Consider the following 13,670-nt stretch of genomic DNA (forward strand, 5'->3'; position numbering starts at 1 on the left):
CACATTAAATGGTATACATTTAAATGTATTACTATTTTAAGACTGCCAACATTTTTTTAACTGCCACGGATGCTGTTTCTCTCTGTGTGTCTATGTCTGTGCTTTTCCCGTGCTTTTGGAGTATTGGAGGGGAACTGCAGGCCCTCCATTTTGGAAATAAAAAGTGGAAATAAAATATCACTTTCTCAAGTTTCTGGGCCAAGCCTTGCCACTCCCTGAGGCTTTTCTTCACCTTTTTCTCTTTTTAGCCTCTGAATTTTTCTCACTCCAGCAAATCTCTGCCTTCTATTTCTTCTTTTAAAATCTGAACCAAAGCCTTCTTCTAGCCTTCTTCTTCACGCCCGTCCTTACATGTTTATGATATGGAAGGGCAGCACGGTGTCACGGTGGTTAGCACTGCTGCCTCACGGCGCCGAGGTCCCAGATTCAATCCCGGCTCTGGGTCACTGTCCATGTGGAGTTTGCACATTCTCCCCGTGTTTGCGTGGGTTTTGCCCCCACAACCCAAAGATGTGCAGAGTGGGTGGATTGGCCATGCTAAATTGCCCCTTAATTGGAAAAAATGAATTTGGTGCTCTAAATTTTTTTAAATGTTTACGATATGACATCCAGAGGTAATCCGCCTGAGAGAGGACTACATCCTCTGTGATGATCACTCACTCTGGGTTTCCATTGGTTCCTCAATTAAGGTGACCCTCTTCTGCTGTACTGTCTTAAAGAGAGAGACACCAGAAACACTACACTTCTTGCTGAGCAAACAGTGGCCTCTTCAAGCCCAAGTAATGGAGGTTCTGCATCTAACTCATCCACAACAGAAAGCTGTGGAAGAGTGTCCATCGCAGACTGGGAGATATCTTTCTCACAGGACTAAAGCTCACAGCAGTGGTCAATCCAGCAGGACATATGTTTGTGAGTACTACTCATCTGCCAATTTCAGGGGAGCAACTTTGGTGATGGTAGGACCAAGAACCCTGTGATCCCATCATATATAGCTCATGGATTTACACTGTCATAGACAGTTTGGATTTCTTGACTAGGTTGATCCAGTGTTTATTTGTGCAGCGTCTCCCCGTCTTTTGCAGACTGTCTTGGCTACTTTCAAGTTATGCAGTGTTATGGCTGTTGGGCTTATGGTGTGCATCGGACATGTTTTGCCTTTTGCTTCAATGCTGAAGAGGTCTTTGTTTCTGTTTCACCTTTACCAAATGTTGTTGCTGGCGTTTCATAAATCATTGAACTTAGCATCTTCCAGGCTTCATCAGTATCAAGAGCAGCATTTCCTAGTATGCCTTTAGTAGGCAGTAATCACTCGAGAGCCAGTGCAGCCTGCTAGTATTTGGCATCATTTCATGTTCTGGGGATGTTGATATGTGGCGAGCCATCATGTTTGGAGCTGTGAAACATTCAGCGTTGCATCTTCAGTCTGCTGCTGACAAGACTGTGGTCAGTGTCACAATCTGCATTGTGGGTTTGGAGAATGTGGGACAGACGGCATCTTCTGGTGATGATCAGGTCAAATTGGTGCTTATGGCCAGATCTTGGATGGTGCTATGATACCTTGTGTTTTCTGCACATAAATAAATTATTAGCAAAGCAGAGTTCATTCAGAGCACAATGTTCAAAAAGTCATTCTCCGTTGTAATCAATCTTGTCCACTCCAAGTCAGCGGAGGCATGCATGTTGGCCTGCCTATCATGTGCCTTGAAATCACTAAGGATGAATAACTCCTCGCCAATTGGGGGATGGTTCAAACATAATTTAGAGAGCCATAGAATTGATCTTTGTACAAGACACTGGCATTCAAGGCTACTGCAAGAGTGCTGATGTTGACAGAGCTACCATTGGCCACCATCAGATGATAGACACAGAGGTAAGGTGTTCAGAGATTGCTACAGATGTGTCAATCTGTTACTTACTGCAAAGCCTACACCATGTTCAAAGTGTGTTCCAAAGAATAGTCATATTGGACTCGAAACATTAACTCTGTTCTCCATAGATGCTGGAGATCAGCATGGTAGCACAGTGGTTAGCAATATTGCTTCACAGCGCCATGGTCCCAGGTTCGATTCCCATCTTGGGTCACTGTCTGTGCCGAGCCTGCACATTCTCCCCATTGTAGCCATCTAAGATGGCCACCTGCAAAGGACCATGGGAATTATGGCCAACCCAGGATTCAGACAGATACACAGCCTATGTGTATCTAAAACACAGGTAACCAGACCTGATCGAAACTCCCGCTTGTTTGCATTTTAATGGCCCATTTTCCCAGGACAATAGAATTCCAAGCAAGCACCGGTACAGCCACAGACTGATTGGCGCCACTCCCCTTACTCAGAAAGCACAACTGCCAAGGTCAATGACCACTAAGGACCGGCCCAGCTAGCAAAACACCCGCCCCTTTATTGGCCGAAATCGAAGAGAGTGATCAGAGCCCTGTTGAACTATTGGGTTCAAGGTTAAGGACCGCCCCAAAGAGCACAAAATCTCAGAAGGATAAAAGAAGACACAGCCATGTGTTCTGTCTCTTTTGGATCCGGCCTGTGCCAGCCCAATTGCAGCAGGCACAGCCAGCAAAGTTCAAGACCAACGATCGCTACCTGATGGATGAGCCCAGCAGAGACAGAACCACTTTCTTCGAACCAGCAAAGTGAGATCCAGATAAAGGCCTTATCCATTTGCACAGTGCCGGTCGCCTTGAAGTTAAGTATAGGTTATTGTAGCTGATAGGTGTAGTTTAACTCGTAGTAGATAGTGTGTTTGCATGTTGAGATAACTCTTGTGTATGTAAATAAATCATCTTTGAACTAACTAACTGGTTGTGTGGTCATTTGATCGATATAAGGGGAGGCTTGTGGTTCACTAAGGTAAATAGAAATACCCACAGTATTGGCACGCTGTTGGGACCGAAACAGAGTAACACCATGTCCATGTAGGTTTCCTCCGGGTGCTCCAGTTTCCTCCCACAAGTCCCAAAAGATATGCTTGCTGGGGGAATTGGACATTCTGAATTCTCCCTCTGTGTACCTGAACAGGTGGCAGAATGTGGTGACTAGGGGCTTTTCACAGTAACTTCATGGCAGTGTTAATGTAAGCCTACTTGTGACAATAAAGATTATTATTATTATTAGAACTGCTGAGTTTTTTCCAGCACTTCCTGCGTGAGATTCTCTGGCCTCCCTGTGGCGTGTTTCTCAGCAGCAGGAGGTGGACCGCCTTTGGCCAGACCTTCTGGTCCCGCCGCTGTCAATGGGATTTCCTATTGAATCTACCCCAACATGCGGGGAAACCCGCACGGGGTGCGTCATTTGCCGGATCAGATGATCCCGTTGTTGTGAACAGCTGCAAGATCTCACCCTTTGATTTTATTCCATGTTCACATTGGTCTTCTGTGCATTTGCCATGCAAGATGTACTTAGCCTTACGTATAGAGTCTGTGTCAACTAATCCGATTTCCTATAGAGCAGTTATGCCAACATTGGATTTGTGCATCTCAAGGTTATTCAGCATCGGCTTGCTTACACTTGCTGCAGAGTGTAAGCTGTTGTTCATGCCAAGGCACATAATTCTGACGTTTCAGCTTCTAGGCTGGAAAATATCTCCTTTCATAGCTTGCAGCAAAACGAAGCACGGCTTTAGGAGGTGTAAACTTGCCTGGCATCTGAACTCTTAACCTCATGGCTAATATCTGGAGGAAAGACAAACGCCTGTACATCTGAGGTGCAGTCATTTGCAGGAATTGCTAAAAGGTGCTTGCTTGAATGAAACACCAGCTGCCTAATAGAATTCCACTCTAAATTTCATGCCTGCTTTACTCACTTAACCCCCTCAATGTTGTTGCTAATGTTAAAAGCACCGTCTAGTAGGTTTGGGCCAACAAAGACATAAATATAAATAAAGACGAATACAATACCAATAGAGAGGTGCTTCTTGAGGTGGCTCCAATGGTGAACCACATGGTCTAGGTGGGCCAGGCCATGGTTCCTACCGTGACAACCTCCCTGACCCAGCGACAACTGGCAAAACCCACCTTCCGCATTAAACCCCCTCAATAAAGTGGCCACCTCAGTACTAAACCGGTGTTCACCACCATGACGATCAGTGGCTGCAGCAGCTTGACAAATTGGAGATACTGCAGGGAAGAGCAATCAGCATGATATCAAATGCAAAGGAATGAGATTATAGAATCATAGAATCTCTACAGCGCAGAAGGAGGCCATTTGGCCCATCAAGTCTGCACCAACCCTCTGAAAGAGCACTCAAACCAGGCTCCCGCCCTAACCCTGCAAATCCATAACTCCACCTAACCCGCACAACCCTGGACATTAAGGGGTAATTTAGCATGGCCAATTCACCTATGAGGAAAGGTTAGAGAAGGTCAAAGTCTGAAGTGGGTTAAGGGGGAACGTATTAAAATACTTAAAATGTCAAATGGCATAAATTAGATGAATCTGAAATAGTACTTGAATGTAAGCTGTGCACATGGTTCAGATAGTAACACTTTCACCTCTGAATGCGAAGGTTGTTGGTTCAAGTCGCACTCCAGGTCTTAAGTGCAAAAAAATCATATCTGAGGCTCCAGTACTGCACTGAGGGAATGCTTTCAGCTGAGGTTATCCCGCCTGACACCTTCAGGTGGAAATAAAATATCCCAGATAGCATTTAAAAGAAGAGCAAGGAAGTTTAGTTGTTAGGTAATTAACTGAAGCAAAATAAACTTTCATTGTAATAGAGATAATTCAGGGGATTGGGACGAGTTGAGTTGCTCAGAATGGACAGAACAGGCTGATCGGTCTTCTACTGCTATAACCATTTCATGATTCAGTGAGTTGCCCCCAGCATCCTGGTCAATATTTATCCTTCAATTGGCCATGGTTGCTACAGTACAACACTGATCCACTTCAAAAATACTTTAATGAGCTGTATTTTGAACATCCTATTTGGAATAAGGAGTAATTGTCGGGCAGTATGGTCGGCACGGGCTTGGAGGGCCGAAGGGCCTGTTCCTGTGCTGTACATTTCTTTGTTCTTTGTTCTTTGTTCTTTGTAATTTGTCTTTGAAATCCCTCAACTATTTCTTTCCTTTATTATGTATTTTCTAACAGTTTGGGAAGATAAGAATACAACATACTTCAATTAAGAACTCCAATGAAGATATCCTTAACATACATTTTGGAAATGGAGAACCCAATCTCAGCAGAAGAGGGCATGCGTTGGCAAACTAGGCTTTCCCAACTCAATAAAGGTTAAAGTGAAACCTGGATGCAGAGGGGAATTGGATTTCCTCTGAAAAAAAACTAAGCGTTGCCATTCGAGTACCAAAAAGCACCTCCCAACCTTGACAAAATTTTGGCCCAATGTCTTGTGTTAAAAACATTTACCTGTACATTTTTTGCATCACAATTTCAATTAAGGGCACTGCAACAACCATTTTTTCAATTTATTCTCTGTTACGTCAGAAGCAGAGGCAGACTTACAATGTGCTGCACCCATATGGAAAGGTGACTGTTCTGGCGGGAAACCATGGGAACGCCAATCAGAGACTTGGTAGCTCTAAACTTGCTTCTTGGCTTATTCAAATTTCTTGAGCTTATCAGCAGACAACCCAGAACTACATCGGGCTCTGATTGGTGGACTCCCCTTTAGAGAGGGGGAAATAGTTTGCCCGACATTGAGAGGTAGTGGAGTCTTTGGGCAGTTCAGACACAGAGCTCCTGAATTGGTGTGAAGTTTCAGAACTTTCATTGAGTAAAGGTGCAAAGCAGGTTTCTGACATTCGGTCTGGCAGGCAGCCTGAGGCAAAGGTGAGGTTGCCAACCTAACATTGCTGTGCAAGCCTGTGAAGTCTTCAGCAAGTGAGGTGGAAGTGTGAGGGGAGCAGTGGCATAACTCTGGATAAGAGCTGTCCTCGACCGAGTGTTGCAGACTGGCACATTCCAAGGTCTAGGACTACGTGCTGAGGGCCGCACTCAAGCTTGGGGCAGCTGCTGCCAAGGCGCAATGGGGAAAGACCACTGTGTAAGGTCGTACCAGCAAATGTACACCGAGCGGCGGGTAACAGTGTAAACCCTCCTCGGTCTGGGTCATTAACACTCCAATGTATAAAAGAAACATGACAATGTAAATGTTAAGAAGGAATTGTAACGTAAAGAGCAATATGTGTGTAATGTTATCAAAGTTGAATGGAAGAAAGTCAAGGGAATGTGTAACTCTGATGGAAATGTACAGTCAAGACAATTCGAAATGTTCTGTAATGTTTAGTATAGATTTTATGAATAAAGTATATTTTTTTGAAAAAAAAAGTGGCATGACTCTTGACCTTCAGACCAGGGCTGAGGAGGGCGGGCAACCAACCAAAAATAACAGAGGCCAAATAGCCAGACAGCCAGTCTGGAGCACACATGATTGTCAAGGTTTGAGGCCCGGCCACCCGAGCATGAACCGGGAAGTGAGCACAGCAGCAGTCAACCAGTGTGAAGGCCAGAAAAGCACCGGCATCGTGTCTCGGGGAATTGAAGAGCAGCGGCCATCAGGAACGGGAGTGGGCGATTCAACCATAGCCAGAGGCCAGCTAGGCAGGGCCGAGCGTGAGAAGGATGGGCTGGGTAGCAACCAAACTGGGCGTCAAGGATGAGCCAGATAGTTAGAAGTTAGCAGCAGCTAGCCAGCCAGACAGGAGCACAAGCGTTCAACGAGACTTGAGGCCCAGCCACCTGAGCGAGAGCGGAGTGGTGAGCTAAGCAGCAGTCGGGAGGTGCGAAGACGGCCAGGCAAGTGCCGGCCGTGCCTCAGGGAATCAAGAAGCCGCGGCCGCTATCTTTAAGAATGAATACAGGTCCTTATGATCATGAGAAGTATAGAAATCACAGTTTTTTTTGGATGAAACTAAGAGACAAACAAAAAAAGTCCTGTTTTGGGTGGGGTTAGTGGGGTCAGTCCCGGCACTTTGTGCCCATCAAGGCAGCACTCAGTTGCCATTTCCTGCACTGAGGATCTCCGCCCCACCGCAATATTACTATTTGGTGGCCTATAGACTACTCCTATCAGTGACTTTTTCACCTTACTATTCCTGCTTGCCACCCAAATGGATTCAACCTGATCCTCCATAGCACCGATGTCATCCCTCACTACTGCCCGGATGTCATCCTTAAATAACAGAGCTACACCCCCTTACCATTCTGTCCTTCCAAAAAGTTTGATACCCTTGGATATTTAACTCCCAGTCGTGACCATCCTTTAACCATGTTTCAGTAATGGCCACTAAATCATAGCCATTCACGATGATTTGCGCCATCAACTCATTTACCTTATTCCAAATACTATGAGCATTCAGGTAAAGTGCACTTATGTTGGCTTTTATACCTCTGTTTTGAATTTTAACACCTCTATCAGCAACCTCTCCTAAGTTATTTTTCCTTTGAACTTTTCTCCTAATTTTCCATATCCACATGTAACAACCTGATGCGTCACTTGCCATTTATGTTTTTACTTCCCGCTTTATTCCTTTTAGTATTACTGGGCCTATTCACTGAGCTTTACTCAGTCACTGTACCCTGTACTCTGGCCATTTTTGATTTTTGACTATGGCTTCTCTGCCTTACTTTCCCCCTTACTGCCTTTTGTTTCTGTCCCTGTTTTACTCCCCTCTGACTTCCTGCATTGGTTCCCATCCCCCTGCCACACTAGTTTAAACCCTCCCCAACAGCTCGAGCAAACACCCCCCTAGGACATTGGTTCCAGTCATGCCCAGGTACAGACCGTCCAGTTTGTACTGGTCCCACCTCCCCTGGAACCGGTTCCAATGCCGCAGAAATTTGAATCCCTCCCTCTTGCACCATCTCTCGAGCCATGCATTCATCCTATTTATCCTGGCATTCCTACTCTGACTCGCTCGTGGCACTGGTAGCAATCCTGAGATTATCACCATTGAGGTTCTACTTTTTAGTTTAACTTCTAACTCCCTGGATTCAGCTTGTAGGACCTCATCCCATTTTTTACCTATATCGTTGGTGCCTCTATGGATCATGACAGCTGGCTGTTCACCCTCCCCCCCACAGAATACCCTGCAGCCGCCCCAAGGCATCCTTGACCCTTGCACCAGGGAGGCAACACACCATCCTGGAGTCTCGATCGCGTCCGCAGAACTGCCTGTCTATTCCCCTTCCGATTGAGTCCCCTATCACTATAGCCCTGCCATTCTTCTTCCTGCCCTCCTGTGCAGCAGAGCCAACCACGGTGCATTGAACCTGGCTGCAGCTGCCTTCCCGTGGTGAGCAGTCTCCCTCTACAATATCCAAAACGGTATATCTGTTTTGCAGGGAGGTGACCGCAGGGGACACCTGCACTGCCTTCCTACTCTTGATCTGTCTTTTGGTCACCCATTTTCTATCTCCCTCAGTAATTTTCACCTGCAGTGTGACCAACTCAGTGAACGTGCTATCCACGAAGTCCTCAGCATCGCGGACGCTCCAAAGTGAGTCCACCCGCAGCTCCAGAACCGTCAAGTGGTCTAACAGGAGCTGCAGTCATATCATTGACTGATTTCTCCAGGCCATTGCTCATCAGCCAGTTCATGTTTGCTTGGATTGGATTTCAATTTATCAATTCGTACAAGCTTATTGATGTCATAAGTTAAAGAGCACTACAGCAGTCTGTCAAGCAGTGATTTTGGTTTTCTGTGCTTTGCATTGTGTAAGCAATGGGTGGGCGGGGTCAAGAGGGCATTGACATAATTTGGGGTGGGGCTTAATGTCATTGTGAGCAGGGCTCGACATGTGACAGGGCTCAATGTCATTGGGGCGGGGTTCGCTGTCATTGGGGTTGGGATGCCATGTTACCAGGAGGCGGGGCATGCCATGGGACCCCCGCAGAGGGCCCCCCAAAGTATAAGTCTGCCTCTGGTCAGAAGATAATTTAAATGGCTATTTGATTCAAGCAGTGCTCAAAATTAATTAATTCACATAGTGTATTAGCGCAGGATATATCTTTATCAAAAAGTATTTCAATAATTATACAAAATTATTTAGCATTATACCATTTGGTTGTGCTGGAGCTTTCCAGTTCAGCAAGATCATATCGTTCCTGTTGTCCACATTCCTCCACTGAGGTGGATTCACACCCTGAGGCATTTCTTGTTCAGTAGTAGCTCTGCTGATGTTACTGAAACCCCATCCATAACGATTCCAAGCAACTACTCTGTACTCATATGTGACATATGGATCTAAATTAGTATCTGCGGAGAAACAAAGTTCAAAAAAAATTTAAGGTCAGACATTTTATGATCCACGTTTATCAATCAGGCATCCCTGTTTCTATTCCAAGGAAATTAGCAAAAGATTAAGTGCATTACCGACAAATTCTACAGTGGTATTTTAATCTCTAGGCTACTGGTGACTTCAGCAAATTCCATCTCCCCAAGCCAACTGTTGTGTTATGTAATTTGGAATAACACAAGCTGCCACTTGATGCAGTTTTGAGTAAAAGATGCTCCAGACTTTGAAGTGATTTCAATGTGTTTTATTGAACTATTAGCACAGTTCTCAATGAGTTCGACTCTCTGCTAATCTAAATGTAGTAACTCAGTCTAACTGATTCAGCCTTGCTCTAAGCCACGTGCTGGAGTGTGATGCTGAGGATACACCCTGTCTCACTCTGTAGATGTTGGTCTGTGGAAAGCGGCGGGGTGTGAGTGCCTCATCCCTTTTATAGTGAGATACCACCCCTGAGTGTCCTGACTGCTCATTGGTCATGTCCTATTCTATGTGTTCATTAGCTGCATGTTTGCATATCATGACACCAACTAATGTTTTCAATGGGGATGCAAACTTTGCTTTGAACAATTTTGCATACATTGGCTGCTCAACTATTAGAAACAGCTTTGTCATGGTAATTCTTAACTCAGTGTTACAAAGTAATTCGAGATGTAAAAAATATATTCAATTTATCTGGTCTTCTGTTTCCCCTTTGACTGTTTAAAAAAAAATTTAAATTGCAGTGCAGCATTTTAAATTTTATTTTTAACGTGGAACATAGGAACAGGAGTTGAACATTCAGCTCGTCGAGCCTGCTCTGCCATTCAATACAATCATGGCTGATCAGACGCTTCACTGTTTTTTACCCACACTATCCCCATAACCCTTAATGTTATTGTTAATCAGAATCTTTACCTTGAGCTCACACAATGTGCTGAGTATTCCATTTTGTTCCCGAAGTGCTGGACCAGGCGGGAACAGCAGTGTGCTGCACAGCCGACTTTTCTCGCCATATTGTCCAGCACCTCGATGAAACAAATCCTGGAGGCGTGTCCCATGCCATCACACTGGTGGGGAGGGACCTGAAAGAACTGCCAACATCGGCTTTCCAGAGATCGGATCAAATCTTCGGTTTTTAAAAAAAATTGCAGGCTTCTTTAAATTTTTAAACAGGGATTTAAATAACTTCACAGCTTGACAGTTCTCCAGACCTTCGCCACCCTTATAGAGCATTTACATCTACTATAAAAAGTTGTAACTCTCACACTGCAAGTTAAGGCCTTTGCTATAGCAAAAATGGCATCTTCTTGAACTCAGAACTAAATTCAAATGGTCCTGCTGAATTGAGGTTTCCCTCGTGTGTGAATCACACCATGCCCTTTCCGCTACTGGCGAAATTGGCACTTCCAGAACCAAGTCCTGCTCACTACTTTGGAAGGTATGCAGTGGCTCCAGGAATCCATGAAAATCTGGGCCATTAAGTCAGATGATCAAAATCTGGGTCAGAGAGATCATTTATAAGCAGCGTGTTGAAAGAGGGAAACAAGATAGAGAGGCAAAGAGATGTCGAGAAGGTGTTTCAGAGCTCAGGACCCAGCAAACTGAAGGCACGGCTACCAATGGTGGAGCGGTTAAAATCAGGAATGCTCAAAAGACCAGAAATATATGTGCACAGACACCTTGGTGGTTTGTGGGACTGGTGGGTATTACTGAGCGAGTGAGGGGTGAACCCATGTTGGGATTTGAAAACAAGGATGCATTTTTAAATGAAATAGTTGTTTGTGTGGGAGTCAATGTAGGTCAGTGAGCACTGGGATGAGAGGTGGAAGGGACTTGTGCAAGTTTAAGACACAGGCAGCAGAACTTCAGACAACCTGAAGTTTACAAAGGGAACAATGTTGGGAGACCTGTCAGGGGTACATTGGAAAGCATCAAGGCTAGTAGTATAACAATATATACAACTCATGTTGAGTTATATCTTGCTTGGTTCATTACTTTTCGTCAAAAAATAAATATAGCCTTTTGCTTGTGCCTTTTCTTTTGCTAAATAACATTTGTCTTCCCATTGAGTGAAATTAAAGTCCCATTCTCTGCAATGTGAAATACTGCATTTTGAATTATGTTAATAGTTTGTGTTGAGGAATGTACTGTCTTATTTCAGTAAAACAAGCTCAATAAATATGTATTTTTATGAATACCAACATATTGGGTGGAGTTGATATTAATACTACTGGACTGTATTATCCAAAGTGCTTGATGTCTTAATACCATATAATATGCTTCTCTATAAAGACAATAAAGTAAAACTTGATACCATTAAGGTTCAAAGTGTAAGGCATTGCTGATCTCCCAGTGGAAATCCACCCTTGAAGATAAGACATGTCAGAGATAAGGCATTGGTGCGCTAATTCTTTGATCCACTTTGCTTTGAATAAGCTCCCCATTGGAAGTGTGTGAATGCTGAACTTATCCTTACATGTTACAATATCAGCTCAAATCAAATCATATCATGTGATTAGACTACAGAATATTGTCGTCAATGCTTATCTGTCTAAATTCAATACCTGCAAAAGAATGTTGACTTGCGTAGGATACAAGCAAGTCCACAATCATTACATTTGTATATCATAAAGGCAAAAACAGGTTGGATTATATTTCAAGGACAAAATGTATCTTGGTGTTGAGATAATGCTGACAAACATTTATGACCTTCACTCTCAGTTCTATAGCAATCTCACCCTGGGCTATGTTTTGCAAATACCCCCAACTTTTCCTATGTCATGTTTTAGTTGCAGCATTCTCCTAGTTATAAATTTATAATTGTAGGTGAATGCAATCAATAGATGAAGGGCTGTATTTTTGAGTTGGGCTTGAGAAACGCGAGCTGCATCATTCCCTGAGTTTGGAAAACTGAGTCCATCACCTCTGGCCACACCTACCATATTTTCATCTCCTGGGGATGTTGGCAGTCAGGGTTTGGGTTTTCCAAGTCCAGAAGCAACATCGGAGAAGTGCAGGTGCTGTGGTGGGATGGATGGAAGGATCCATCTCGGTTCACTAAGATATTGGTCCAGCTCTCCAAAATGCCTGAACTCTCACCCCTCATCCCCACATGCCCTCCAAACCCCATCTTATCCCCCATGCCACCCTATTCTTCCATGGCCCCTCACACTCCTCATGTTCACTCATATCCCCATTACCCACCAGGCACCCTCCATGCCCCTCATATCCTCCATGCCCCTTCGGATGTCTTTGAAATGAACTTGAAATAATCCATTTTTCCCAATATAATTATGTGTCATATTCAAAGACACTGTCACTTATAGAGGCCATTTGAAAAAATGTACATTTGCTGAAGTGGTCAATCTATTGTAAAAAGAACAAACACAAACCAATCGATTTATGGCATCAAAGATTGATAATCCTTTAATAACCTCTTAACATTGCAAATCAAAATATGAACAGCCCCCTGCTGAGTCAAGTGCTTCTGGACCATTTGAAACACAGCCAAGCATTCATAACAGCCCTGGTCATCACAACAAACCCCAGGAAATATATAAAATGGAGTTCATTGAAACTGAAATCCAGGTGGTCTTTTTAAAGCTGCAAATAGTGTTTATGTCCATTTTTTTAAACTTTAAGTACCCGATTGTTTTTTTTCCAATTAAGGGGCAATTTAGCATGGTCAATCCACCTACCATGTACATCTTTGGGTTAGGGGGGTGAGACCCATGCAGATATGGGGAGAATGTGCAAACTCCACTCAGACAGTAACTCAGTGCCGGGATTGAACTCGAGTCCTCGGTGCTATGAGGCAGCAGCGCTGACCACTGTGCCACCATGCCGCCCAGTTTATTTCCATTTCAAAGCAGATTTCCTGTCAATTAATGAAGTGAAGTAGATGTTCAGATTTGTTTTATACTTCCAACACCAGGGCCATTTCTTTCAAAGTAAAATACCAGTAACACCAATCCAAATGATGACAGGAGAGTTTTCAAGTAGTTTTCTTCAGTGGTCACAAACTGTCAAACTGGCTTTTTTAGAGCTTCTAAAACCCACACCAGTGCACAAAAATAGTGTAAACAAGGAAATTGGCACGATGATTCTGACAATGCCAACTCACCCTCAGGTGGAGTATGTACAGGTTGTGCGCTCAGGACTTTCCCGACTAGCGAGTAGGCCACACAAAAATATCAGTGGATCAGGATGGCACTGCAAATTGGAATTTGCAACCAGAACTCCTAAACCTCTTACATTCCCAACCCCATTCCCACCTTTATCAAGAGACAAAAGACCAACCCCAAATCCCTTATAAATCCAAAGCATTGAAGGAACAACATAATACGGTTTTGTTCATCACTGAAGAAGCAAATTCAAGATGGCCATTAAATCACCAGCAGGTATGGAAATGGAATGGAAATG

General features: G+C 44.0%; 1 protein-coding gene across 1 annotated transcript in view; it reads right to left on the minus strand.

Annotated features, from left to right (window-relative positions):
• Positions 1 to 13,670, minus strand: part of ush2a (Usher syndrome 2A (autosomal recessive, mild)) — a 1,730,413-nt gene that overhangs the window by 306,462 nt on the left and 1,410,281 nt on the right. Inside the window, exon 55 of the mRNA XM_072506478.1 lies at positions 9,032 to 9,229. Within this exon, the coding sequence (XP_072362579.1) occupies positions 9,032 to 9,229 (198 nt within the window). The remainder of the gene's footprint in view (positions 1 to 9,031; positions 9,230 to 13,670) is intronic.

Source organism: Scyliorhinus torazame, chromosome 1 (genome assembly GCF_047496885.1).
Source record: "Scyliorhinus torazame isolate Kashiwa2021f chromosome 1, sScyTor2.1, whole genome shotgun sequence".
Taxonomy (NCBI): domain Eukaryota; kingdom Metazoa; phylum Chordata; class Chondrichthyes; order Carcharhiniformes; family Scyliorhinidae; genus Scyliorhinus; species Scyliorhinus torazame.